Here is a 27,593-nt window from a genome sequence, read left to right as displayed (position 1 = left end):
AGTCCCCGCCTTGCCGTAGCCCCTCAGGGAGCGGCCATCTGTACAGCCTCTGACCCTTCTCTACCCACTTCCCCGGCAGGAGCTGCCACGCTTCCAGGAGCTGATCTTTGAAGACTTTGCCAGGTTCATCCTGGTGGAGAACACATACGAGGAGGTGGTGCTGCAGACGGTCATGAAGGACATCCTGCAGGGTGAGCAGGGGGCAGGGGCAGCCCGGGAGAGACATAGGCGGCCCCAGCTAAAGGTGCACAGAGAGGCCGAGACTCCAGGAGGAGGCCGCATCCAGGCACTGGCTTCTCTGTGCCTTAAGTTTCCTCTCTGGTTCCTGGCTTTGCTGAGAGTGATCAGTGAGGGACGTAGTGGCTGCCGGCTTGGTTTCCAGGCTTGAGTTATAGTTTTGTGGCAGGGAGACCAGGGTCCAGGCATAGATCACACTGGAGGGTGAGAAAGGGCCCCGGAGGATGTCAGGTTTGCTATGACGGTCCATGCTGAGTGCTGTCTCTCTCTTGGGGTCTTGCAGCTGTGAAGGAGGCTGCAGTGCAGCGCAAACATAACCTCTACCGGGACAGCGTGGTTCTGCATAACAGCGACCCCAATCTACACCTGCTGGCTGAGGGTGCACCCATTGACTGGGGCGAACAGTATGGTGATGGCGGTGATGGCAGTGACAGTGGTGGCAGCCCCTGCCCCTCCGAAGCAGCCACCCTCACAGAAAAGCGCAGGCGTGCCAAGCAGGTGGTGTCCGTGGTCCAGGACGAGGAGTCAGGGCTGCCCTTTGAGGCTGGCTCTGAATCGCCATCACCTGCATCCCCGGACAATGTCACTGAGCTCCGAGGCCTGTTGGCCCAGGATCTGCAGGCTGAAAGCTCTCCACCAGCCAGCCCCCTCCTCAATGGGGCCCCAGTCCAAGAGAGCCCCCAGCCCATGGCAGTCCTAGAGGCTTCGCCACCAGCCTCACCCCTCCGGCACCTCCCACCTGGAAAAGCTGTGGACCTTGAGCCCCCTAAACCCAGTGATCAAGAGACCGGGGAGAAGGTGTCTAGCCCTGGTAGCCGTCCCCCCATCCATACCACCACCGAGGACAGCGCAGGAGTGCAGACGGAGTTCTAGGCATGGCCTCCCAGCTTCTGTTGGACTCTGCACTGGGGCGCTTCTCCTTGGGCACCGCAGCCTCATCTCTGGGGAGGGGTACTCCAGTCTGTGCCTTGTGGGGAAGGTAGCTGGGGTGGTGTGGCACCTCCAGGGGTCTGGCCTATCCAAAGTCACTTTATGGGGTTTAGTACACCTGTTACTGCCTCGTTTTCTGTGGGCTGGTCTCTGATGCTAGATCTGGTTTTGAGGGTTTCCTCTTTGTGCAAGGGGCTGGGGAGCCCCTCCATCCTGCCCTCAAGCTGTTACCTGTTTCCCTCCCGGTGGTTCTTGACGGAGGTAGATGGAAGCATTGTTGCCACTCATGTCTAGGAAGCTGGAAAGCTGTCATATCACTCTGGGGCCCCTTGCCTAGGTGGCAAGGAAGACGCGGGGGCCTGGCCTCTGTCCTGCCCACTCCCTGCGGGTCCCAAGGTTAGACAGACACTAGAGTGCTCACTGGCCTCACTTTTCGGGTTACTGGTGCGGGAGGGCGGGGCTTAGGGGTCTGGTAGGGGAGCGATGGAATGAGAAAGGCCCAGAATGTGTTAGTCTGTGCAGGGGAAGTGTCCTGAGGGGAGGGTCGAAGGCCAGGATGGCAAAGTGAAGGTAGCTGAGGTTGCAGTCTTGGGTGCCCACTGCTGTGCATCTGTCTGGTTATCCACCCCTACTTTGGGCTGACAACTGCAGGGTTGGGTGTGGGCTGTCTCACTGCATGCCGGGAAGCTGGAGAAGCTCCACGGGAACATTGAGGGCCGTGGCTTTGAGACACTGCAGAGCATCCTTGGTCTCTGTAACCCACGTCACCTAACCCTGACAATTCCAGACCCCTCTTCCATTGTCCTTGTGAACCATTTGGGCTTATCTTTCCCTCCTAGTCGCAAGGGTCAAACCAAGGGTCAGTCAAGTAGATGACTGTCACCTTGGGCCTCCCCAGACTCTGCTGCTGGGGTTGGGAGAGCAAAGTAGAAACTGCCACTACAAGGCCCCAGGATGAGGTCTCTGTTCTGTGGACCTGCTCCCCAGATACACGCCTCAGACCCACAGGACGTGGCTGGTGCTCAGGGACACCCAGTCCCCGGCCCTCACTCCATCGAGTACTGACTTCTTTCGATGCTCTCTAGTGCCTTGGGGGTCTCCATCCTTCCAGTTATGGTATGAAGAATCTATGCAAACTGTATAAGCTTCTGCTCACCAATAAACGCTTTATTTAAAGCTCATTTCCTTATGTGCTGCTGGGGTGGGGGAGAGCTGGGCCTAGGGTGTCTAGGGATCCATTCACCTCAGCTCTCTTGGGCTCATCAAATGAGCTGCCAGGTCCCTGATCTGCGTACCTGCATGTGTGTGTACAGGTACAGATTTGCATGTGCATGCAGAAGCCAAAGGATCCAGGCCATTCCGCCTTGTGGATCGAGAGGTCGCATTAGCCTGGAACTCGCTAATTCGGATTGTCTGGCTGTCTGGTGAGGGCCAGGGTCTGACTAATGCCTCCTCAGTGCTGTGACTGCACACTGGCCTGGCCCTGTGAGTTCTGGGGATGCAGACTTCCAAATGCCAACCACTTTATTGAGGTCTCTTTCTCTAACCCGTTCTCACACTGCCCTATTTTAGAGGAGGAAACTGAGGCTCAGAGAGGAGGGGAGAGGCCATAGCTTTTGGGTGACAGCCTCCTAATGGCTGATCAACTCCAGTGTCCACCATGAGGGTGGGCTCCGGGTCCATGCTAGGTGCCAATGGCTAGTTCCCCCACCAGAGCCCGTCAAGTGGTAGTCATTGTTGAGCACATGCCATAGGCCATACACTGTACTGGGAGGGGCAGAAGGGTCTCATGTCACAGGGACTCCTGTACAGCTGGTGAGGGCAGACGCCCACCTGAGCGTTAACATGCCCTCCAGGTGCTGTGGCAGCCCTCACCTAGGATGAGCACTGCAGGGAACACAACCTGCCCCATCCCCTGAGTGCAGGCTGCTTCCCAGTACTGAAGCCCACCCCTGGCTCTGCTCCCCATGCCCTCTGTTTAAGAGGACACTGCCTAACTCTCCACTGGGCAATGTCTCACTGCCTTACCTTTACCCAGGCACAGCAGCTCTGGCCTTTTTCCCCAGAGCTCGCCTGGACTCTGTCTACTCCTACCTCCCCCAAGTTCCCACAGACCCAGGGCTGACTCCGGGAGGGAGTCGGACTTAACCAACCTGCCTATGAGGTGCAGATATGGAAGGGCGGGTGTTCAGCGTGAAGCAAAGGAGGGCAGAGGAGTCTTGCACAGCCCACCTCTTCCCAGAGACATTGCCCCACCTAAGGACAGGACGGCTGATGCATTCCATAGATATGGACACCTCCAGGAGGGGCAGACAGCTGGCTGCAGCACTGAGGCTTGCTTGCCTAGTATCATGGATTCCTGAGTCCTGCAGGGCCACCTCCGTACCCTGGATCTTGACCCTGTGCCACAAGGTTCCACCACCAGCAGATCTGCCCCGTCTCTTGCTCACTATTCGGAATAGCTATGTCACAGGCCAGGGGCATCAGACCTGCCTGCTTAGTGCTCAGAGCAGGGGGGGTCGGGGTGGCGGGTGGTGGCTTGGCCTATGGCAGTCCTGCCCTAGTCTGGGGAATGTGGGGAGTGGAAGTCCAGCAGAGGTGGAGATGGTGCCGAGGAAGGGCCAGGCTGGTGGGTGGCTGTGCGTTCAGCTGCTGTGGTAGATCCGGAGGCGCTGGGAGATCTCCTGGCGGCACAGTGGGCAGGTGCGCAGCGGCTGGCAGCACTGCTGGCAGCAGCAGACATGGCCGCAGGTGAGGAAGACCATCTGGGCCTGCGGAGAGAGCGTCCATGGCTGCTCAGCTCTGGGGCCATGACCACATCACAGCCCCAGTGGGTGTGAAAACCCAGTCAGGCCTGTTGGCAGTTTTGTACCTGTTTCTCTACGGATCACAACAGCAGTCAAACATCTACAATCCAAACGCTCTTTCCTCAGTCCCTGCTAGGCCAAGAGCTGCCTCTACTCCCGGTTCTGGGATGCCAGGAGTGTACCGCTACTGGCTCTCCACTGATTTGTAACTATTTTGTGTTCACACTTGCCGAAATCTGATGCCTGGTCTAAAATGACTTCAGCCTTACAGGTAGGTCACTAGCCTTGTGTGTGTTCCCTGACTCTGCCTTAGCTCAACCCCTCAGTATATATAATGTCATCTTTCATATCAAGAAATGGGGGCTGGAGAGATGGCTCAGCGGTTAAGAGCACTGGCTGCTCTTCCAGAGGTCCTGAGTTCAAATCCAGGCAACCACATGGTGGCTCACAACCATTTATAGGGGAATCTGATGCCCTCTTCAGGCAGGTGGATGCATATGCAGCAGAGCACTCATACATTAAATAAATAAAATATAAAAATAGATTACAAAAGAGAGAGAGAGAGAGAGAGAGAGAGAGAGAGAGAGAGAGAGAGAGAGAGAGAGAGAGAGAAATTGGGAGTCCCTTTCAAAGCCTGAGGATAGGAACTTGGTTAGAGTTCTAACCACTGTGCCCTCCAGCGCCCAGCCCCAGGCTTCTGAAGGTCAGAGAGCCACGGAGCCAGGCAGCCTTATTTACCTATGTGCATGTTCTATTCAAGAAGTGTAGAGGGGGTGTCGACCCCCTTAGATTGTGAGCCACCTGACTTGGGTGCAGGGAACCGACCTGGGTTCCTGGAAAAGCAGCAGACACGAGCCATCCCCCCAGCCAGGGAGACAGGGTCTTGCTACACAGCCCTCAGCCTCACAGGGCTCCTGCCCTTTTCACGTCTCATGAACTACGACTGCAGGGCTGTGCCACTGTGCCAGCCCCGGCTACACTGAGGTCTGATCCCTCAGTGGAGGTGAAGGAGGATCTGTGCTTTAAGCACTGGAATGTTGACTTTTTGCAATAAGTGTTAATTTTGCAACAATTAGAAAGGCCTGGCCAGGAGAACCATCTTCTTGCTGAGTCATGATGGGGAAATCTTCCCTAATATAGTTAATAAGCTGAGGGAAAATCCTTCCTCTGGGGGAAAATAGATTCTAGACAATGTTAGCATTGCGCATATCGGGTCATGGGACGCGGGTCATTTTGGTGTCCCATGTTTTGGGATCTGTAGCGTCTCCCCACACTTACCTCACGTTCCAGGCACACAACACACTCTGAGGTCGGCATGTCCAGTTCAGCTGGCGGGGCAGATGGTCTCACGGACTCAGGAAGCTCCTGAGGGGCTGTGGGGGGCTCAGAGACACCAAGGACCTCATTCTTAGGTGGTTTCAACTCTGAGGAAATCAGAGGGGCAGGCTAAGCCAGGGGGTCATCCCCAGATGATCCCAATCCTGGCTTGTGGGAGTGATCTGGGGGGGCAAAGGAGGGGGTGGCTCCAGTCCAAGAGCAGGGGAAAGCTCTTCCTCTTGGCCCCAGTCATTCCTCGTGTCCATCTGTGAGATGGGAGTGAATTCTCTACCCAGCTACTGTACACTCGGCTTGAGGACACTGTGTGCTTAGGGCCATATCGCCACCTAGTGGTGGAGCTGCAGAAGAGGACCAGTGTCTAGTGGCTGAGCTTCTCTACCAGGCTTCCCAGGAAATAGAATGGGTCCGCCAGGTGATGGCACAAGGGGATGCCCCAAGGCTGCCTCCTTAGTCCTAAGTCCTCTCCCCAGCACAGCCCGCTCTGTGCCTATAGCTCAGGGAGCAGTCCCATGATCTGGAGCCAGCGGCCCCTAGGCTGCCAACCGTAGCCCGATATAGCTGGGCCTCCAAACAGCTCGGGGAAGAGCCTAGCATAAGTACCTGGTTGGACCCTGGCCACATCCAGCAGGTCCCGGGCTCTTCGCAGGATCTCATGTTGCAGGCCTGCTTCTGAGACACCCACCTGTGGACAGACAGGACAAGCAGACCAAGGGCTGAGGGAAGGGAGCCAGCTTTCCTGCACTGAGCTGCTGCACTGCCCGAGCCCATAGGACTGCCTCGGCCTCCACCTCTGGCACCTTCAGTGGAGACAGTGAAGCCAGGCCTTGTGGTATGAGGTAAGGCAGAACCACAGCCGTGTAGGTTCTCAGGCCTGGTGCAACAATCGTGGCAGAGGGGAGAACTGAGCCCCCAAAGGAGGTCTGTGACACATGTGCTACTGAAAGCTTCAGAGGGCAGAGACCGCCCAGATAGTGTCACCTGCACTGAGGCTGCTCTGCATCGGGCCCCACGGTCACTGTGCTTGGTGAACTTAGGATGGACAGAGCTCCTGAAGCTACAGTGCTGAGAAGCGGCGGTGTCTGAGCCTTACAGCCCCACAGTCCAGAGCCCGAGTGCACAGCCTACAGCTGAAGGTCATGGAGTATTTCTCAGTATGGGCCCTGCATCTGTCCCGGGTGAGGCAGGACAGCAGAACGGATGAGAGCAGGGACCCTGGGACGAGACCGCATGTGCGCATCCCAGGGAGGTGTTGACGACCGTCAGCATTGTTTTATTTTAAAGAGAAGTGGGTTAATTCCATGAATAAGGAGCTCTTATTGTGATCAGGATGTAACTGGAGCTCAGGCAGGGATGGGACTGTGTGACACCATTGCACAAGCTGAGGCTGGCCCAGAGCCCTGCATTCAGGATCCAGAGTCCTCACTGCCAGTTAGAAGACAGGCTGAGTGCACAGGTGAGCAGAGGCAAAGGGGGCAGCGGTTCTGGCCATGAGATTCATGGAGCCCTAGAGTCACCTGATCTGGACAGACCTCGAATCACTACAAACTGACCAAACATTCCCCTTTGTGACACTGAGTCCAGGCCTGCTGGGCCTTCCTGACTTCCCCAAGACAATGGCTGCCCACCTTAGCCAGATCTCCAGGGCCCATCCGGCTCAGCATGTCCAGTGTGATGCGGTGGTGGGCGAAGAGGGGCAGGTAGTGCTCAGCAGACAGCTCCACCAGCAGGGCCACCAGCTGCCGCTCCATGCCTTCTTCCTGCGGGATGGCCCAGTGGGAAGGCCAAGGGTGTCAGAGTGAAGGACCCAAAGATGGGACAGTCTGAGTATACGATACTCAAAGTGCGTCCTTGACCTCTTCCCCACCGAAAGGTGTGTAAGTGCACAGAGATCCATCCACAAGGGAGCTCGCTGCTGTTCTACAGTGGAAATAGTCATTTAAACGCCCACCGAAGGGAGCTGGGTAAAGCCAGGCCACACACAGGGCACAGGTGGGCACCTGAGAAAATGGGGAGAGGCATGGCCACGGGCTGGAGACTCCATCAGTAAGCACGAGAGAAAAGCAAGCTACAAGAATGGTGTAAATGAGGCTCGGGCCGAGAGAGCCTCTTCTTGCAGAAGACCCAGGTTTGAGTCCCAGCACCCATATCACGTAGCTCCTAACTCTGTAATTCCAGATCCAGGGCCTGAGGCCCTCTGGCCTAGGGACTACCTGGTACACATGGCACACATAAGCTTACACCTAAGTAAAAAATCAATCTAGGCTGGGCTTGATGGCTCACACCTTTAGTCCCAGCACTCAGGAGGCAGAGGCAAGTGGATCTCTGTGAGTTTGAGGCTGACCTGGTCTACAGAGAGAGTTCCAGGACAGCCAGGGTCATGCAGAAGGACCTTTTTAAATTTGTTGTTGTTTTGAGGCAAGATCTCTCAGTGAACCTGAGACTCATCAAAAAGTAAAACAAAACAAAAATCTTTTAAAAAAAGTATTTGGGCTGGAGAGACGGCTGTGGTTAAGAGCACTGGCTGCTCTTCCAGAGGACCCGGGTTGATCTCCAGCACTGACATAGTGGCTCCTAACTGTCCATAACTCCAGTCCCATGAGCTAAGCCCTCTTCTCAGCTCCAGGGTATCAGGTGTGTAAGTTGTACATAGACTCATAAGCAGGCAAAACACATACATAAAATTAAAATAAAAGACACCAACTGTGAAAACACTTGATGTCACTTCCCCGTCACTGCATGCACACACTGGCACACCAGCACACCCCTGCACACACACACACCTACTGCAACAGCACACACATGCCAGGCACACACAGAAAACACAACAACGTAAGCCAGGCAACGGTGGCACATTCCTGTCATTCTAGCCGTCAAAAAGCCGAGACAGGAGGATGGCACGTTCGCAAACAGCCTGGGCTGTAAAGAAAAACTATCTCATAAAAACCCCAGATCAGGCTGTCCATGATGCCCTCTGTGAGTTCCAGTCCAGCCTGATCTACATGGGCAGCCAGTGACACACAGTGAGACCCTGCCCAAAAACAAAAAGCAAACAAACAAAAAAATTATGTGTATTAGGCCAGGAGTGTTGGCGCATACCTTTAATCTCAGCAGGCAGAGGCAGAGAGATCTGAGTTCCAGGCCAGCCAGAGCTACATAGGGAGATGTTGTCTCAAAAGCAAATTAAAACCTGTGCATGTGTGCATGCGTGCATGTGCCCAAAGAGATCGCAGCTATGTCTGCCCCGTCCACTTGCTCAGCAGTGGCCAATGTCTCACCTCCTCTCTCATCAGAGTGAGCACTCACTCACTTTCTCTGCAGGGAGCTGGCCCACTGGAATCCCCTGTGCAGCTGACCCTCTCTGGAAAGAGACCCACTAAGTTCCTGGGCCAGACGGTCCTTACCTGCAGCTTCAAGGACAAAGGCTTCTGGTTCAAAAGCCGTTGGTACTGGATGAGCCAGTAATTTTCCTGCTTCGTTTCACTCTTGGCCTCTAATTCTGCCTGCCAAGAACAGAAGCCAGCACCATTAGCTACTGGCTAACTTCTGGAAACAGAGACTACCAGAGCATGGTGTTGCCTACTATGCTCCTGAAGAGTGTCTGACTTTTCACTGTCCCTGATTTAAGTCACAGGGCAAAGGCAGGAAGCCCAGCTGTGCCCAACAGCAGGGAGTGGGCGTGGGGAAGGGCAGGGAGCTGTCTAAGTCACACGTGTGGCACCGGGAGCCTGCTCCTCGCCTCCCGCACTGAGTCCTACATTCTGCTACACCTCTGAGGGACCCCCTTTGTCCATTTGTGGAACAGAAAAGTCTTGTGCAGCCATCTTTGTCCCCAACAAGGGCATGCCTACTTCTGGATGACGGCCAGCGGCTACAGGACCTCCAGGACTTCTGAAAGAAGTTGTTTTGCTGGACACGGCTGACATGCCAATGGCAGGGATGTCCCCACTCTCCCATGTGGGGACCGCTCATAAAGGGTTGTTCTGAGTGGGTGCTACCCAGGCTCCAGGATGAGGCAGTGAGCTAGTGATTTTGAGTGGTGATCACCATAGCAACCATCACTGTGGGCCACGCTGGGTCTTGTGTCTGACTCTTTTAATGGTTCCTCCTTGAGAGAGCCAAGAAGTCCACTTTCCTTCCTTCCCTCTGTATGCTACATTAACAGTGTGCATGCACTCCACCCCCATAACACGCGTGTGGAGGTCAGAGGACAGCTTGGGCGTTGGTTCTCTCCTTCCACCAAGTGTCCCCAAGAGGAACTCAGTTCATTAGGTCTGGCAACAAGCGCTCTTACTGCTGAGCTGCATGTCGCGAGACTGTCATGTCTCTGCACCCTTACTCTTCTGAAAGAGTGTCTTGCTATGTCCCTGTGCTGACCTGGACATCACCATCTTCCCCATTGGCCTCTGAGGGGCTGGGATTACAGTACAGTGCCATGCCAGCAGGACGTCCCTCCTGAGCCCATGGTCCCGACTGTATGCTAACCTGGGGCTTCCTCCCTTAGCCTGCGCTCATGCACTATGGGCATTGGGTCAGTTTGGATGGGCTTTGTAGGAGCCGGCTTCACTCTCCTCGGCTGGCCTAGGGTGGAGCTGGCCTGGGACGTTTGAGACGGTCACAGAAAGGAGTGATTCCATCTTTTCAGCCCTGGCCCTCTGTGTAGGCACCCAAAAGTCTGCAGCAGTGTTTGTAAGTGGGGCTCAGCCCACCTGACATATACCGGAGTAAAAGGCAACGAGAAGGGTTAGGCCGCTCCTGCTAAAAGTAGTGGTCTGTTCTTAGCATGTCCTGTCCTGTGCTGAAGAGAAGACTCAGGGCTGTCTCCGAATCCGAGGCCTGGGGAGCACCAGCCCAGGGAGCACCACCCTGGGGAGCACCGCCCCGGGGAGCACCGCCCCGGGGAGTGCCACCCTGGGGAGCACTGGCACAGGGAGTACCGTGGACAGAGGCTAACACTGGCTGTATGCTCATTACACCCTGCTCTTGATTCTGGAGATGCTGTGCTGTCTCAAGCTCTGTGGCTGCAGTTTCCCCACAGGAGGGACTGTAATCCGGACAGTGAGTGAAAGCAAACTCTCTCTCTTATAACAAGGGTGCACAAGAAGCTAAAACAGATGCCGAGTGGCGCTGTCCCTTCCCCCTTTAGCTCCCCTCTGATGAGCACCTACAGTGGAATAACAAGTGTTTCAAAAGCACAGTGAGCACGCCCAGGCCACGCACGCCAGTGTGATGCACACAGGCCCAGGGGACGTGTAGCACAAGTCCAAGAACATACCAGAATGCCATGGAGCTCCTCTTCCCGCTGCTGCTTCTCTTTGAGGAGCTGCTGGAGCAGGTTGCTGAGCGCCCAGCGCTGCTCTGAGACCATCTCCTGTAACACAGCATCCGACCCGAGACACCGTGAGCCCTCAGTGGTCCCCACCATGTAGCCTGGCAGGGCCTGGAAGCCCCACCAACTGAATTCAGGGCTCTGACTAATGCCTCAAGGCTGAGTTGAGGGACAGAGCCCAGAGGCACCCCTAACTCTGGTATGCTGCCCACTTCCACCCAAGCCCTCAACCCTCTTCTCTGTGGGCTTCAGGCCAGAATGGAACCCTAGGGATGGTGACCACAGAGGGTGAGAAATGGCACACAAAAGGAACAAGCCATGGGTCTTGATGGACCACAGCACACGGTGGAAGCAGATGGCGAGGAGGCTCATGTGGAACCTGCACGGTGAGGAGGGCACCACATACAGATGAGGGGGCTGCCGCACAGGGAGACACATGCCAACTGCCCTGTGTGTGTGGCCACAAACTTATCCTCTTGTCTCTGGAAACCCCATGGCAGTTCTAACAGGAAGAGACCTGTGGCTTGAGCGAGCTTGGACAAACATGGTGGCAGCTTCCTTGAGGAAGCCAGTTCCTCATCTGTGGAAACCATCAGAGGCCACCAAGAACACTCTAATGGGCTGATGGCATAGGCTAGCCATGAACAGCAGCCTCTGCCTTACAGAGGGGTCAAAGAGAGGCCCAGAAGGTAGGGACAATGACTCGTCTAAGGCCACCTGGCAACCTGGGTAAGCCTAGGGGCAGCAGTACTCTCAGCATCGGAAGGCCACGGGTCAACTGAGACTTGCCCTGGGCATAGCCAATGACAGATGAGCACTCTCAGAGGCCTGGCATGGACACACATCCATGTGCCATCCTACCTTGGCCCTTTGTGAGTCTGAGGGTCAGGGAAGGGAGAAGGGCACCTTTTCTCCATGTGCCAAGCTATGCTGCCCTCGGGGTTTGTGAGCAGGACATCCGGGGCCAGTTTCTGCTCACATGCCCTTGGGACTCCAAAACTCCCTCCACGGGGAGCATCAGCCCAGAGAGTGGGACCCAAAGCCCACCTGACCACACAGCCACCAGCCCAGTCAGGGGAATGCAGAGATGGTGATGGCCCGGCAGGCCTGGCAGTGAAACCCTCCTTCCTCTGACCCTCTCGCCCTGCACAGAGCTACCTTTGCCCATGGACCACATCTGTTCTACTGGGGCTGGGCCGGCTCTCTGTGCCAGAGAAGCCTGTGTCTGGAGCTGAGGAGCAGCCGCCCTGGGGTCGGGAGTGGAATGAGGGTGTCGTCTGGCTGGGAGCCTCACATACCTGAAGCGTCTCTGTGTCCAGGGACTTCCTCTTTAACTCCAGCTGTGTCAGCTGCAGTAACTCAGTTTCTATTAGCCTAATCTGAACAGAAGACGAAACAGGGGCATTGATTCACAGTCACCACGGTTCCCTTATGTGCTGCTGCCTGGCCAATCAGGGACTCAGAAACCTTTGTCAGGAGGCCGGGTAGCCCGGGACAGAGTGGATCTTGTGGGCCTTGGGGGGGCCTCACTGAGGAGAGTAGAATGGGCTACACCTCGGAACATGGACGTGCATGTCTCAGTCAACAGCACTGACCAAGAGCCCAGCATAGGCATCTCAGTGGGTGCTGGGCAAGGTCTGAATGATGGAGAGGGGCTTCCTTCTGGGTCAGCACTGAGCCCTATACCTGTGGACTACGGATTATCAGCTTCTTCATGTAGCTGTCAGGGGGCCAGAGGGTAACAAAAACGACCCAGTAATGAGCCTCAGTTATGTACTGATCACCTACTATGTGCTAGGCCTGGGCCGCAGCAGAACCATCAGCTCTGGCTCTCAGGTGTTTCTCTGCCTTCACTACAAGGACAAGGACACCAATGCTCAGTGTAGTTAGTAATTTGCCTAAGGACAAAGTGCAGGTATCTGAGAGACCATTTTCCTGGAATATCCCAACTCAGGGTCTGAGGTGGAACGGGGCCATTGAGAATATCTGGGGTCACCACATGCTCTCAGAGACCACAGCCAGTGACTTCTCTACCCCACGTCAGCCAATGATCCTGTGGCCTCTTCCAACCCTGAGTATCTGATGCCACCAACCCCTGGTCAGAGGAATGAGCTTCATGTCTGGCAATGTGGGATTGAAATTAAAGAGGGAGGTTTAAAAAATTAAGTTGGTTGAAGTCAAATAAGAAAGAAAAAGAAGAGAGAGCATGCAAAAAACGTGGGATTCAGTGTGTAAATATGAAGCGACGTGTGTTCCCATAGCCTGACTGTGTGCAGCGCCTCTGGCCCCAGCCCCACTCCGCCCAGCAGGGCCTCTGCCCAAGGCTACTCCACAGGTTGGTAGTGGAGTCTGGGCTGGAGGGTGGTTTCCTCCTCCCAGGCCAGGGTCCGTCCTCAGAAGGTCTCAGGACCTGGCTTCCCACTCAATCGGGAACTCCAACCCACCCTAAGAAGCCATGTGTCCATCAGTCATGATGACAGGCACTGGGGTCTGAGCTGGAAAGTTTCCTACAGAGTCATTCAAATAAGCGCTGCCCTTTCTCCAGCCCAGGCCTTATGGAAACACACTGCACTTGCCCAGCAGGCTTCTGGTCAGGCTCTGGGATGAAGCCACCACCTTCAGCGCTGTTCAAGGCACAAACCATCAGCCCCACTGTTGAGGGAAAGAAAGTCTCCAAAGCGGTAAGCCATGGATTTGAGTTTTAATGACTGCTGCCCCACGAGCCAGGTCTGCGTGGGAGCAGATGAGGCACCCGGCCAGCGCTCACCTGGTTCCTGATCTGCCGATGCATGAGGTCTTTCTTTACCTGGAGAGCCTCGAATGCAGCCTTCTGCATCACACTCTGCGGGAGACAATGCACACACACTGAGAAGAGGCCACCCTCCCTGGCTCTTCCAAGGGTCACACGCCAGTCACGGGAGCCACATCTGCCTAAAAACACCTTAGAGTGTGGATCTTGGGTGGGCGGAAAAATAACTGTTCGCTCTCTCTCCCTCCTTTCAACGCAGGGTCTAGGTAGCTCAAGTTGGTTCTGAATTCAAAGCACCCTCAACCTCCTGGGCACTGGAATTATAGCAGATGCCAGCCACACACAGCTGGAGAAGTGACTTCTGATCTCCTACGTTAAATTTAAACAAACGAGGATGAACAGCGGAGGTTCTGTGGTCAGACGCTCATCTGACACATCCACATGACGCTGACTGCCAACAGCCAGGCGACTGGCATTCTGAAAACGGAGAAGAGCACCCGAAACCACAGGTGGGACGAGGACAGCCCCAAACACCAGGGACAGAAGGACAAAGAGGGGCCTCCAGTCCTGGGTCCTCTGTGGGGGAAGGATACGTCACAGCCGCATCCACTCCTGTTTCCCTCCTCCCCCATCCCAGTACGAAAGACTGAGTCCCGAGAGATGTCTGCCCACTAAGGAGGCGCTCATAGTAAGCCAGAGCTAATGCTCATTCCAAGAGACGTGTGTGTCACGGGCACACACAGGACACTCCAGACTCAAGGGAACACGACCGCTCCAAAGGATCCTCACCCCCGAGTAACACGATTCAAAGACGCCAGCAAAGAATCCCGAGTCTAACCCAAAAGAAGCCAATGTCCTTTTCAGTCAGATAGAAGATAAGAACAAGCGAGTGGATGAAGGAAAGCGGCTGCTTCCAGATCTGGGTGGAAACCCACCGACCGGATGAGAAATTCAGCATGGAAAGAGAGATTTTCCAAAAACAAAAACCACAGAAATGTCTGACTTGGGAATGTCAATAAATTGACAGACACCCAGTCACCTGGATGCACACGTGGACAAATACACCACATACATATACGTCCTAAGTTATTTAATTAGTAAACTGAAACAGAAACATATGTGACCATAAAGTCAAAAATCCTGGAGCAGGAGCGAGAGACCAAACTTAAGATTCCACAGGACGGAGGACCCGAAGATAAGAACCCGGGGCACATGAGACCCCTTCAGCGAAAGTAAAGCTGACTTTCGAAGTTGAAGTTCAGCAGTGGCCAACTGACACCTTAGCTGGAGAGAGGGCTCAATGGTCAGGACCATAGGCTGCTCTTCCAGAGGGCCCAGGGTTGGTTCCCAGCACCCACATGGTGGTTTACAATCGTCTGTGAGGCCAGTTCCAGAGGATTAGAGCCCCCTGCTGGGCTGCAGGGGCAGTGCATGAATGTGTTGCACAGACACACATGCAGGAAAACACACACACACAAACTGCCGAGACTACAAAGCAAACAAAATCCAGATCGTAATGAAGGCAGGCAAGATGGCTCGGGAGGCAGAGGTGCCAGGGAACCACAGGGTGGAAGGGAGAACGCACACCCACAAGTTGTCCTCTGACCTCCACGACAGACGCTTGTGTGCTCCTCCCCAAATAAACAAACATAGAGTGACTGAAAACGTGAGCTCACGTAACAAAGGCAAACTGAGATCACGCCTGACTCCTCGGCAGAGCCCTCGAGGCCAGGAAAGTGTGGGATCCTCATGATACAGAGAGACTGAAGCAATTTGGGACCTCGAAGCCAGAACTGCATCCGGTTCTTAAGTAAGTCCTCCTTGTGCTGGAGGAGAGTTCAGAGGTTAAGAGCACTGGCTGCTCATGCAGAGGACCTGGGTTCAGTTCCCAGCACCCGCATGCCAGCCAGCAACATCTGTAACTCCAGTTCCAGGAGATCCAAAACCTTCTTGTCTCTAAGGGCACAGCCCGCACATGGTACACAGGCAGGCAGAACATTCATACACATAAAGGAGACCCCCTGAGCCCCTGCTGTGAGTGAGGGGGAAAGAGAAGAACAAACCCCACCAGGGAAAGAGTCAGCGAGCCTCACCAACTCCACATCTAAACGAAAATGGATGGGATTCAGCTGTTGTTGCCTGTAAGAAACACCCCTCAGGAAAGACAAGCAGCATTCAAGCCTGACAAAGTAGACACCCAAGCCAAAAATGAGTCAAAACCGACGAGGCCCCGTCAAAGTGCTAATAAGGGGACACTCTATCAAGAATGTATCACAATGGGGTTGGGGATTTAGCTCAGTGGTAGAGCCCTTGCCTAGGAAGCGCAAGGCCCTGGGTTCGGTCCCCAGCTCCAAAAAAAAAAGAAGAAGAAAAAAAAAAAAGAATGTATCACAACTACAAGTATATGTGCACCAAATACTGGTTCACTTAATTTCGTAAACAGACAGGTCCTGATAAAAAAGTAGTGGGCGGCCTCAATAGTCTCTCTTACCAACAGAGAGAGACCATCGAAACCATCACCACCAACAAAATCAACAGAGAAATTCCAGTTACACTGAATGGACTCTGACAGGCCACTGGGTGAAAAAGTGTGGTGTTCACACAGTGGTGGCTCACACAGCCATAAAAAAAGAACTAAACTATGCTGTCTGCAGGGAGATGGCTGGAACTGGAGATCACTGTGCTGAGTGAAAGATGGATCTCATGGCTTTCTCTCATATGTGGACGCTATGCCTAAAATACATATTTATATATAATTACATCGTGTATATTATACTTATGCCTATTAAACACACATGCACGTGTATATCATATATGAATAAATAGACAATGTATATTAATACATTGGTATACATATTTCACATACGTGTATTTATGAGAGAAAGCCCTGAGGCAGAAAGGAAGCAGGAAGGTGAAAGAGTGAATATCCGGCCTCCCTGTGCTAACGGCCATGGGAAGTCAGACCCGTCCTTTCCCAAGGGCCAGCCATCATGCTCTCCGCTTCTCACGCTGTGCACTCCATCTCTTTCTTCCCTTCGCTTTACGTATTCATTTAACTTTTTAGGGCAGGGTCTCTCTGTCTCCTTGGTTGTCTTAGAACTTGTTTTGTAGACTAGGCTGGCCTCAAACTCACAGAAATCTGCCCATCTCTGCCTCCTTGGTGCTGGGATTGAAGGGGTGTATGCATTACAACACAGACTTTTCTTATTTATTTTTTGAGGTGAGGTGGTCTCATGTAGCCTCATGGAGGGGTGGTCTCCCTATGTAGCTGAACTTCAAGGATGACTCTGATTTCTGGTCCTCCAGAATCCACCCTCCACACAGTAAGATTACTGCTGTGTGTTACCACACCCCTCATGTGGTATTGGGATGGACCGGGGTCTTTGGGAATGCAAGGGAATCCCTTTACCCACCAAGCCACCTCTCTGGCTTGAACACTGCATTTCTAGAATAGATGGCATGGCTGCTTCTGCCCATTTCACAGATGAGGAACTGGTGACGAATGCCGTATCTACCCAGATCCCCAGCCAGACCTTAGCCACAGGCAGGTGCCCTCTCTGAGAAACAGGGTCCTCAGCAGACAAGTCCCAGACGGTGAATCCTATAAGTCTGGGAGAAGACGGAGCTAGAAAGGAGGGAAAGCCTGCTGAGCAGTGCCAGGATGGGATGACTCCAAGGCAAAGGCCACGACAAGCACAGAACTGGCTTCAGGGAAAGGCTAAGGGAGGGCAGTGGGGCCCTTGCTGGTCCACATGGCACCTGCTAAGGCTCCGCAAAGATGAAAGCTGCAGAGAGCAGCAGTGCGTGTGGGAAAGAGGAGGCAGAGGCCCCGCCCCTGCAGAGAGCAGCAGTGCGAGTGGGAAACGGGAGACAGAGGCCCCGCCCCTGCAGAGAGCAGCAGTGCATTGGGAAACAGGAGGCAGAGGCCCCGCCCCGGCTCCCTGAGCAGGGACTGTCACTTCCCCCAACAAGTCCTTTGGCTGGGGTCCATACTCAGGTAGGATGTTGTCCCCAAGGGGAGGGGAGGTAGCTTCTCCAGAGCCAGGGACCAGAGGGCTATCCCTGGAGTCCTATAGGAGGTTGTAGTCAGGCCCCAGGCAAGGGCTCACCTCCTGAAGGATCTGGCTGATGGCTTTGTTCTGATCCATCTGCTGCCATGACAGAATCTGCTGGAACCGCTTGTCCATTTCAGCCATGCTGCCAGAAAAACAGCACAGTTACTCACTGCGTATTTCCTGAGCACCTACTGTATGCTGGGCACGTTGGAGGAGACAGAGATAACAACCACTCAGCGCTCCTGACAGGGCAGTGTGCAGTCTTGTGGATGACAAGGAGGATGGCAGAGCTTCCATTTGGCACAGTCACTGGGCCTTGGGTGCATCGTCTCCACTGGACCTCCACAACACACCCTGAAGTGCATGCTGGGCTCCTGCCTAACCACCTCTTGACGCCCTGGTGAGCCACTCAGCTTCTGGAATGTTCCTCTCAGTATTTCCTCACTCTGTGTATAGCCCTACAAGGCTGGTAACTGGCACAGAACCTGTAACCTCAGGCTGCCCAGATATAACACAGCCTTAGCTTTGAGTTACTTTCACATTAACTTAATTTTTTTATTTTTTGGCTGGGCAGTAGTGGTGTATAACTTTAATTCCAGCACTTGGACCTCTAAATTTGAGGCCAGCCTGGTCTACAGAGTAAGTTCCAGGACAGCCAGGGCTTCACTCTGAAACCTTGTCTTGAAAAAAACAAAAACAAAAACAAAAAAAAAAAAAGACTTTAAAAATTTTGATGCATGGGCATTTCCCGTGTACTACATGTGTGCAGTTCCCATGGAGACCAGAAGAGGGCACCACATCACTCAGAACTGGAGTTCATGTGGGTGTTACCAATTGAACCCATCCACAGGAGCAGCCAGTGCTTTTAACAGCTGAGCCTTAGAGAGAGGGTGGGGGGTTGGGGGAGAACGCATGCGTGAGTGCAAGTGAGTTTGTGAGTTCTGAGGCGGGGTCTCAGGTAGCTCCCATGGGTCTGAATTCACTCCGTGGTTTGCTCTGGAACCCCTGATTTTCCTGCCTCTGCTTACCAAGTGCTAGTACCAAGCGGAGCAGAGACTTGAATTTCTTGTCAGTTTTGTTTTGCTGTGACCATGGCCCCAGACTTCAGGACAGATAACTTTCATCCCCACACACAGGCCAGCACCTGGCACACAGGATGGGCTCCGAGGTGAGGGCCGCCCTCACTTTATCACCGACTAAGCCTGACTCCTGAGTCTGCCCAGGGAATCCAGAGGCTGGCCCTGGTAACATGAGCAAACCTGGGTGGACCAAGAGTTCAGCATCCAGCTCTCTCCAGTCTTGGGCCCCCTGCTGGCCCCCTCAGAGCCCTCACCTGAACGCACACTCCTTACCTTACCTGGAACAGGCCTGCTGCACCAGGCTTTGCCTCTGGGACTCATAGGCCATCTGGATGAGCCGGCTCTTACAGCTCTCGGTCAGCATCTGCTGCATGGCGGCTGCAGAGAGAAGGCTGTGAGCCGCTGAGAAAAGGCTAGGGTTCCCTGGGTGAGGCCCAAAGGGTTCACCTGATTACTAGTGGATAGTCACTCTTAAACAAAGTCCCTCCTTCCATCTCCCCTTCCTTCCTTGACAGTCTTGCTAGACAGCCCAGACTGGCCTTGAACTCTCAATCCTCCTGTCCCAGCATCCTGAGTCATGACTGCACGTGAGTACCAGCACCCAGCCTTAATGTCTACATTAATGTCTGCTGTGCTGGTGCACACCTTTAATCCCAGTACTGGGGAGGCAGAGGCAGTCGGATCTCTGAGTCTGAGGCCTGAGCACCACCTACATGCAGAGCCTGGGGAGGCCAGAAGATGGCACTGGATTCCCTGGGACTGCAGTTACAGACAGTCCTGGCATTAGAACCCAGGTCCTTTGGAAGAGTTACTACTGAGCCAGCTCTCTAGTTCCTTTGTTGATTTTTTTTTTTACTTAGTAGAGAAGTAAAGGGTAGGGGGCTAGAGAGATGGCTCAGTGGTTAAGAGCACTGACTGCTCTTCCAGAGGTCCTGAGTTCAAATCCTAGCACCCACATGGTGGCTCACTTCTGGTGTGTCTGAAAATGGCTACAGTGTACTCATATATAGTAAAATAAATAAATCTTTAAAAAACACAACCCCCTGGATGCCAGCCCCACCTCTATGGAATTAACATCCCTCAGGTGATTTCCACAGCTGGTCTTTGGTGATCCCTCTGTAGCTGTGGTGAGCACATGTATGCCAAGTGTCTGGCTCCAGGTCTGGCACATAGACAGACCTTCCATGACAAAGGTCCCAAAGATAAGGATAGCCCATCTCCATTTTCTAAGGGCAGGCACTGCTTCAGGGGCCTTCCTCAGTCCCTGGCTGCAGGCTCTCAGACCTGTCTGGAGCAGGTGTCATGGGTGGGTACACGTGGAGCTCTGGACCACACTGGGCACATCAGGAAGGGGCCGTCTGCCCAGGAGCCCATGTGACACTGGCTCTCAGTGGCAGGAGTCAGAGTAGCTAGGCTGTGACATGCTCAGGCCCGACCCCTGGGATCCTCCTCAAAGTCCCGTGTTTTCTCTGTAACTGTAGTTTTCCCCATTCTACAGACAGAAACCTTGAGACTCGGAATCTAGGCTTGCCTGACCCCAGGGCCTGAGCTCTCCATGGCAGACTTGGGTGCCCTTCTTCAGAGTGGACACTTAGTGCTCTGCATGGCTAACAGAGCAATGGTCCACCTGAAGGCTCTGGCCACAAACCTCGCACGACTCACCGGCGATCTCACGCTGCCTGAGGTTCTCGGTCTCCTCCTGGGTAATGGACATCAGCTGCTCCATTCGTATTCTGGAAAGAAGTAAAAGCAAAACACATCCATTCTTCAGATTCATTTCAACAAGAATCTTACCAGAGCCAGGCGGTGATGGCGTGCACCTTCAATCCCAGCACTTGGGAGGCAGAGGCGGGGGGATATCTGGGAGTTTGAAACCAGCAGTTCCAAGACAGCCAGGGCTACACAGAGAAGCCCTGTCTTAGAAAATAAAAAAATAAAAATAAAGCCCACTTATGGTGCACAGACAGACATCAGCCTAAAAGCAGCTCACACAAGGCCTTTATTCTTTCTCGTCTGTCCTAAGGCAGGGTCTATTATGTAGCCCTGGCTGCTGCCTTTGCCTTCTGAGTGCAAACAAGGTTTTAAAAATGATTACGTGTATGGGTCTTCCGCCTACGTGAATATCTGTCCTCCCTATTTGTGCCTGGGGTCCACAGGGGTCAGAAGGTGTCAGATCCCTTGAACTGGAGTTACAGATGGTTGTGAGCGGCTATGTGGGTGCTGGGAATTGAACCAAGGTCCTCTGGAAGAGCAGCCAGTGCTCTCATCTATTGGGCCATTTCTCCAGTCCCTATAAGCCAGGTTTTTGGCATAAAACTCCATCTATGACATAAGAAGTGAAGACATTTAAAGGTAATTTTGCATATACACGAGCACACTGTAACTTTGCACACATACATGCACACCGTACCACATACATGCACACTGTACGTGCTGCCTTGAATTCCTCTATCAGGAGTGGCTCAATTGATTAGTATCCTACATGTTCAAAGTCTGGATCCTCTGAGAGGCTCCATTTGCTGCTGCTGATACCGGGCTGTCCTCTGGGCCGGTCTAGCCCAGCACCAGACATGGTCTGTCAGTAAGGCCTAGTTGGATGGTGGCGCCAGTTACTGCTCAGCTGTGCCTCAAAGCCACACAACTGGATTGGACAAGGCAGACCCAGGGAGTACTGTGAAGGTCTTCCTAGGTGCTGAGGGCTAAGAAGACTGGGGGAGGGGAGGTTCCCAGCATAGCTCAGAAAGACCATTATTGTGGGGCCCAGGAGACTCAGCAGAGTTACAGCGGACACCCTGGGAAGGAAGAGGCCAGCCCTTCCCACCACCACTTAATTTTGTTTCTTTCTTTCTCCTTCCTTCCTCTCCTTTAAACATTTATTTTTCTTTTCTTTTTTGGACAGGCCTCATTATGTAGCCAAGGCTGGCCTAGAACTTCTCATGTAGACCAGGCTGATCTCGAGCATGTGATCCTCTTGAGTGCTAGGGTTACAGACATGCACCTCCATGCTCAGTCTTACTTTGTGTGAGTGTGTATACATATATGCATTCGTGTGTGTGTGTGTGTGTGTGTGTGTGTGTGTGTGTGTGTAGGCCATGGGTCAATGCCACACGCCTTCCTCTATCCCTCTCCACCTTATTTTTGGAGACAGGATTTCTCATTAAACCTGAAGCTCCTTAGTTCCGGTAGGCTGGCCAGTGAGCCTTTCAGGTTCCTGTTTCTGCCTCCTGTCCTACAATCACAGGCACGCACTGCCATGCTTGGGTTTTATGTAGATGCTAAGGCTGGGTCTGAACTCTGCACTCACGCCTGTGTGGCAGGCTCTTTACTGAGTCCTCTCTCAGGCCCTTTCTGGTATGATTTGGAATGGAACTGACTGGCCTTGAACTCCTGATGTGAACTCCTGTTTCTACTTCCCCAATGCTAGAGTGACAGCTGCGTCCCGGGCCTGACCTACTCTCCCTGAGGACAAATGTCTCAAAGTAGCCAACTTGGTAATACCCACGGCAAAGCGAAAAGGGCCACGACTGTACTTCATGTCCGTCACAGCCACCCAGGGGCAATCCTCAGGAAGGTCCCTCTGCTTTCCACATGAAAAATATCCCAAGCAGGAGGCTGCTCCACTTTAACCCTCTCCTGTCTGGCAGTGGAGGGATGTGGTTGGTCCTGTGTACCTGTGGGCTCCCTGTCTGTAGATTCAACCAACTGCTGATTAACTGTACCTGGAAAGCCCCGTGTCTGACCCGGTATGAGCACATTTCCCCAATGGAGCAGAGTTGTGAATTGTGTTGTGTTGTCTCGTATTGAGCTTTATAGGGCTCTGGAGAGGGTTTAGAGCAGACAGGGGAATGTGTGAGATTCCAGGCAAATAATTCACTTACTTGAGGGACTGAAGCAGCTGTTGCTTGGGGCACAAAAACAAACAAACAAACAAACAAAAACCCACATTCTTTTTTTACAGTTGTGGACTTTAAAAAATTTCATTCGTTTATTTTTGGTATGCAACAAGGTCTCTCTATGTAGCTCTGGCTGCTCTGGAATTCACTATGTAGACCAGGTTGGCCTTGAACTCACAGATAACCAACTGCCCCTATCTCTTTCATGCTGGGATTAAAGGCGTGCACTACCATACTTGGACTAATTTTTTAAGAATGTTTTTTATACCTGAAGTACAGATGGTCATTACAGATCCACTTTCTTCCTTCATATTTCTGAGTTTTTCCCACAGGGGTACATATATTTTAAGACACTCAAGAAGAGTCATTATTAACTAGATACTGAGGTGACTCTACCCTAGACTATCAGGGCGACTGCACAGCACAAGCTGGAGGGGCCAGGGCTGCCTTTCCCCAGAGCTGTGAGCACCCCAGGGTGTCTGTTTCCCAGAGCTGTGAGCACCCCAGGGTATCTGTCCCCCAGAGCTGTAAGCACCCCAGGGTGTCTGTTCCCCAGAGCTGTGAGTCCCCCAGGATATCTGTCCCCCAGAGCTGTGTGTCCCCCAGGGTGCCTGTCCCCCAGAGCTGTGAGCACCCAGGGAACTTTCTCTAGACGTGTGGTCCTAGAGGCCCACTCACCTCTCATTCTCCAGTGATTTCAGAATCTCAGAACTCTTCTTTTGCCTGTGGAAAAAACCGGAGATGGGTCCTGTGGGCACCAATGATGCTGCTTCCAACCAGGCTGCCTGCCTCACCACACTGGCTGAGCTCACCACCCCAGAGCTCTGCTTGGGCTGGGAAGCCCCCTCTAGCTCTCCTGTGACACGGTGAAAGCCCTTCTTAGGTGACTGGGTAAATGCGTGGGAACCCAGTGCCTGGCCCAGAAGCACCAGCAAAGGTTCCCTCTCCCGCTGCACTGACAGATGACAGAGGAACAAGGCCAAGGCCTGGAAGCAGGAAGCCTGGAGCTAGTGGGGCATGCGGCCACAGCCAGTTTCTAGAACCTTCTGCAGTGCACCCCAAACTAGATGTTTTCAGGCCTCTGAGATCTCTGTTTGGCTCCTCTCTCTCCAAGCCCACCATGAAGTTCTTATATTCGACAGTCTGTTCTATCTAAGAGGTTTTTGCCTATATGGTCAGTGGCTGACCTAGGACAACAGGCTTCTTGGAAGCCAAATGCAGGAAGGCTGTGATTATCACCTGCTGAAATACAGAAGGGAAATGGACTGCGGGAGTGGAGACTGGGGTGCTGGCTAAGTAGTCAGAGCCCCATTCTGTAATCCCCAGGGCAGGTTTCCTGCATCCTAGCCGAGGAATGCTTGAGCAAGGATGAAGTCTGAGGCGAGACCCTCTGCCCTGGCCCTCAGAGGGCATTCTGGGGGCTGGCCAGGACTGACCTCTGATTGTCCTGCAGGAGTCTCTGGATGCGGCTGGCAATGCTCTGCTCCGTCTGCTTGAGCTGCTCCTGCAGCTGCTGCCGTTCTGCATCCAGGCAGCGTTGGCGCTCACTCAGGCCCTGCTCGAGCCGTGTCTGCTCCTGTAGTGGGGGAGGCACAGTCGGGATTTTGACTGGAGGAAGGGGAGTGGGGTTCCTATCTCACTTTGCAGGTTCCTTTGTGACCTTAGGCTGGTCCTTCCTGGGCCCACTGTGGTCAAGGATGCTGCCCACGGTACCTAGTCAAGGCCTCCATTCCTGCTGCCAGGGGATGGCGGGGCAGAGCAATCCCCTGCTTTGGCACCTGGTAGAAGCCACAGCCTGTGCCAGGAGGCCAGACTTGGGACACGTGTGTCACACACCTGCTTGACCGTCTGCAGGATCTCGTCCTTGTGGCTGTGGCTCTGCTGGAGCAGCTCAGCATGCTCCCGCTGCCCGAGGTCCAGGCGCCGCTCGAACTCCAGCTTCTCCAGCATCTTCTGCTCCTGTGGGGACAAGATGTCTGCCCTTCGTGATTAAATCAGAGGGAAGCCACCCGTCAACTCTGAGGAGCAGCAATCCTCGGGGAGAAGCAACGGGGCAGGGGAAAGCCCTTACCTTTCGCTTCTCGTAGTCGGAGAACCGATTCTGCGGGAGAAGAACAGAGGTGAGGCCAGGTTGGTGACTGTGGTTTCCACTGGGCCACAGCACACCCAACCTGCCCCCCTGGATGAGGAGATGGAGAGGAGAGCTGATCCCGGGCTCCACGGCAAGACCACTGTGTGCTGACACCACGGGAAGGACGGAGCCCTCAAGACGGCTCTGGAAGGCAGTGCTGGGCAGGTGACCGGAGCCCGGAAAGATCTAAACAGGAGCCGTCTGCCTCCCTGGCCGTCTGTGTAATGAGACCAGCTCTGGTCACCCAAACCTCTGCAAGCACAAAGGTACTGTACATGTCCTGGAGAATTATTCTACAGAGAAGGTGGGGACTAACTCAGATAAGGCCCAACAGGCACTACGGATGTGTTCACATTTGAAAGGCGCAGGGTTCCCACTTAGTCAGCTCTTCCGTGTCCAGTTTCCATTAACGCCTAAAGAGACAGGCTCTGGAAGACTGAAGCTACACTGCAGGCAGCTGGAGTTCCTACCCACGGCCAGCAGAGACCTGTTTTGTGAGCTGGGATGACCGCAGAGGTGGGCAGAGGCAGGTCCTGCCTCCTCCAGCAGCAGGTGTGTCCAGCCAGCTGTGGCAAACTTTGCTAAGCACTGCCCCCTCCCGGGCCATGCGGGCCCACAGCTGGGGACAGCGAAAGCCTTCCTTCCACTGGTGCTGACCTGTGTGTGTCCCCTTCACTATCTGTCCCCCTCACTAGACCGGAGTCACTGGGTTGTCCTGGCCAGTGAGTGGCACGTGGTCAGGAAGCACTGGAGAGACATGGGACAATCTGGACATGCGCTTGGCTCCCAGAAGCTGTCAGGCAGTGGGGATGGACTGTAACCAGCTATTGAGCACAGTCCTTTACTGAGTTCGGCACTGCGGAGCGCTGTCAGGACAGTGAGAAGGACTCAGAGCCCAGAGCAGGTCTGACCTAGGCTGCTGATGCTCACAGCGTGTACTGTCTACACTGAGAACCAGGGCCAGTGACGTGGCTATGCCGCCAAGCCTGGTGACCTGAGCTTGATCCTTAGGACCACAGTATGGCAGGAGGCCTCTGGTGGCCATGTGCATCCTGTTACACACACACACACACACACACACACAAATAAATAAATAAATAAATAAATAAATACACCGACTGGAGAGATGACTCGGCGGCAGCAAACTGCTTTACAGAAGCCTGATGGCCCATGGTCAGCCAGAACCCACTAAAGAGCAGAGGAGAACCCTGCAAGGTTATCCTTGAGTCCCGACATGTGCGAGAGTGGGTGCACGCACACACACACACACACACACACACACACACACAGAATTATAAGTTTTTAAAGTTGATGTCATCCTTGGCTAAATACAAAAATATAAAAACTTTGAAAGATAAAATGAAAATCAAAGCGTGAGCAGGGAAGAGTTCCAGGTAGGAGTGGCTTGCCCCAAGATGCTGCGGGGACAGGGACATGGTTTGTTCAGGGAACAGAGAGGAAACCTGGACAGCTGAGCTGGTGACCTGGGGCAGCCATGGTCACTGAGCCTGCGGGTCTGTGGGCACAGCTCTGAACACTTCTTATGCTGGCAGCTCTCAGTGCCCACGCTGGTACCTCTGGCACGCCCACACAGCCCCCCAGGCAGGCTCGCCCACGCAGCCCACTCTCCTTACCTGCCATTCGGCCTCCTCCCTGGAGAATCTGTTTGTGGGTCCATCGGGGCTGTCCTGGGAGTTCTCGGCTCCATCTTGCTCCAGGACTGGCAGCAGGTACTGAGAAGGTGGGTAATAGTCCAGGCCTGACTCTGCGGGGAAAGAGGCACTGGCTGGCCAGGAGACCCCGGCTGCAGGCTCCTGCCATCCTCGCCTTCCCCAACTGTAGCCACCTTTGCTGATTCAGTCCACTCATCTCCCTGAGCTGGGCTGCGCTACTGTCTCATGATTACTGCTTGGTGTCAGGCCTGGTGACATAGGCTTGTAATCCCAGCTACTCAGAAACCAGAATGACGGCAAGTTCTAAGCCTTCGAGGGCTACAAAGCAAGTTCAAGGTCAGCTTGGTAACAGCAAGACCCTGTCTCAAAGTGAAAAACAGAAAAAGGGCTGGGATGCCTTTGTTTACCCCTCTTGGGGGGGGATATATGCCATCATCTATATTTAAGCTCTGTAGTTGGGAATATCTACTCCTTTATTTTTATGTCTATTGCTTACATAAACGTTAGAGGATCTTGAAACATTACTTTGGTATTGACCCTCAGTAGATAGCCCAGGCTGGCCTCAAATTCGCAATCTTCCTGCATCTGTTTCCCTGGGAGTGTAATCATTATAGGCATATACTACTCTACCCAGAAAAGATTTTTTCCTTTATTTTAGCAGCTAGGAACTGAAGCGAGAGCTTCGTGTACCCTAGACAACTGCTCTGCTATACCTGGAAGAACATTTAAAAGCGAACACACCCTTACGAGCAGGGGCGGTGCGGGCTCAGTGCAGGGGCTGCCTGGCACAAACACTTCCCAGTGCCTGCTTCTCTGCCTCTACTCCCCCTCAGAGACTCTTGTAGCGTGCTGTAAACAGTCTGCTCTGCTCAGGGCAGTATGGAGTTCACATGTGAGTATGAAGTAGTTCACCGTCCTACCGCTGGGCACCACTATTGGGAAGTGTGGCTGTAAGCAGGTGTAGACAATATGGCTTCTCTTTCTGTAGGACAAACAGCTAGTCAGAGTACTGAGCTGAAGGCCTGAACACTCAGCTTGAACAGATACAGACAACATACAGAGAGGGAGAAGGAGACAGGGTCTTGCTACATGGCTCAGGCTAACCCTGAACTCCCTCCATAACCCAGGCTAGCCCAGGACAGAGTCTGATGTCCCTGTCTTTCCAAGTACTCGTCCTTGCGCCCCACAATAGTTTATTATTTACTTGGAAATGGGGTCTCAAATGTCTTGGGCTGGCCTGGACTGTGTACCTGCTGCCACCTCTGGAGCGCTAGGATTACAGATCTGGGCTGCTACACCCACGCCGTGGTACTGGGGTGTGAACTCAGAGCTTCACGTACAGCAGCCAGCACACAGCAGCTGAGCTGCTTCTGCA

General features: G+C 53.7%; 2 protein-coding genes across 2 annotated transcripts in view; one reads left to right on the top strand and one right to left on the bottom strand.

Annotated features, from left to right (window-relative positions):
- Niban2 (niban apoptosis regulator 2) overlaps positions 1-2,348 on the top strand; it is a 48,936-nt gene extending 46,588 nt beyond the window's left edge. Inside the window, exons 13-14 of the mRNA XM_032902719.1 lie at positions 80-191; positions 521-2,348. Coding sequence (XP_032758610.1) covers positions 80-191; positions 521-1,110 — 702 coding nt within the window. The 3' untranslated portion in view covers positions 1,111-2,348. The remainder of the gene's footprint in view (positions 1-79; positions 192-520) is intronic.
- Lrsam1 (leucine rich repeat and sterile alpha motif containing 1) overlaps positions 2,309-27,593 on the bottom strand; it is a 38,661-nt gene continuing 13,376 nt past the window's right edge. The window contains exons 11-26 of the mRNA XM_032902721.1: positions 26,180-26,310; positions 24,486-24,515; positions 24,251-24,373; positions 23,851-23,990; positions 23,093-23,137; positions 20,184-20,254; positions 18,800-18,899; positions 17,497-17,584; positions 13,406-13,480; positions 11,937-12,017; positions 10,585-10,680; positions 8,714-8,812; positions 6,938-7,069; positions 5,913-5,994; positions 5,253-5,398; positions 2,309-3,938 (exon numbers count right to left, since the gene is read on the bottom strand). Of these exons, the coding sequence (XP_032758612.1) occupies positions 3,813-3,938; positions 5,253-5,398; positions 5,913-5,994; positions 6,938-7,069; positions 8,714-8,812; positions 10,585-10,680; positions 11,937-12,017; positions 13,406-13,480; positions 17,497-17,584; positions 18,800-18,899; positions 20,184-20,254; positions 23,093-23,137; positions 23,851-23,990; positions 24,251-24,373; positions 24,486-24,515; positions 26,180-26,310 (1,565 nt within the window). The 3' untranslated portion in view covers positions 2,309-3,812. The remainder of the gene's footprint in view (positions 3,939-5,252; positions 5,399-5,912; positions 5,995-6,937; positions 7,070-8,713; positions 8,813-10,584; positions 10,681-11,936; positions 12,018-13,405; positions 13,481-17,496; positions 17,585-18,799; positions 18,900-20,183; positions 20,255-23,092; positions 23,138-23,850; positions 23,991-24,250; positions 24,374-24,485; positions 24,516-26,179; positions 26,311-27,593) is intronic.

Source organism: Rattus rattus, chromosome 5 (genome assembly GCF_011064425.1).
Source record: "Rattus rattus isolate New Zealand chromosome 5, Rrattus_CSIRO_v1, whole genome shotgun sequence".
NCBI classification, from domain to species: Eukaryota; Metazoa; Chordata; class Mammalia; order Rodentia; family Muridae; genus Rattus; species Rattus rattus.
The sequence above is the reverse complement of the archived record's forward strand: the minus strand, read 5'-3'. Positions and strand labels throughout refer to the sequence as shown.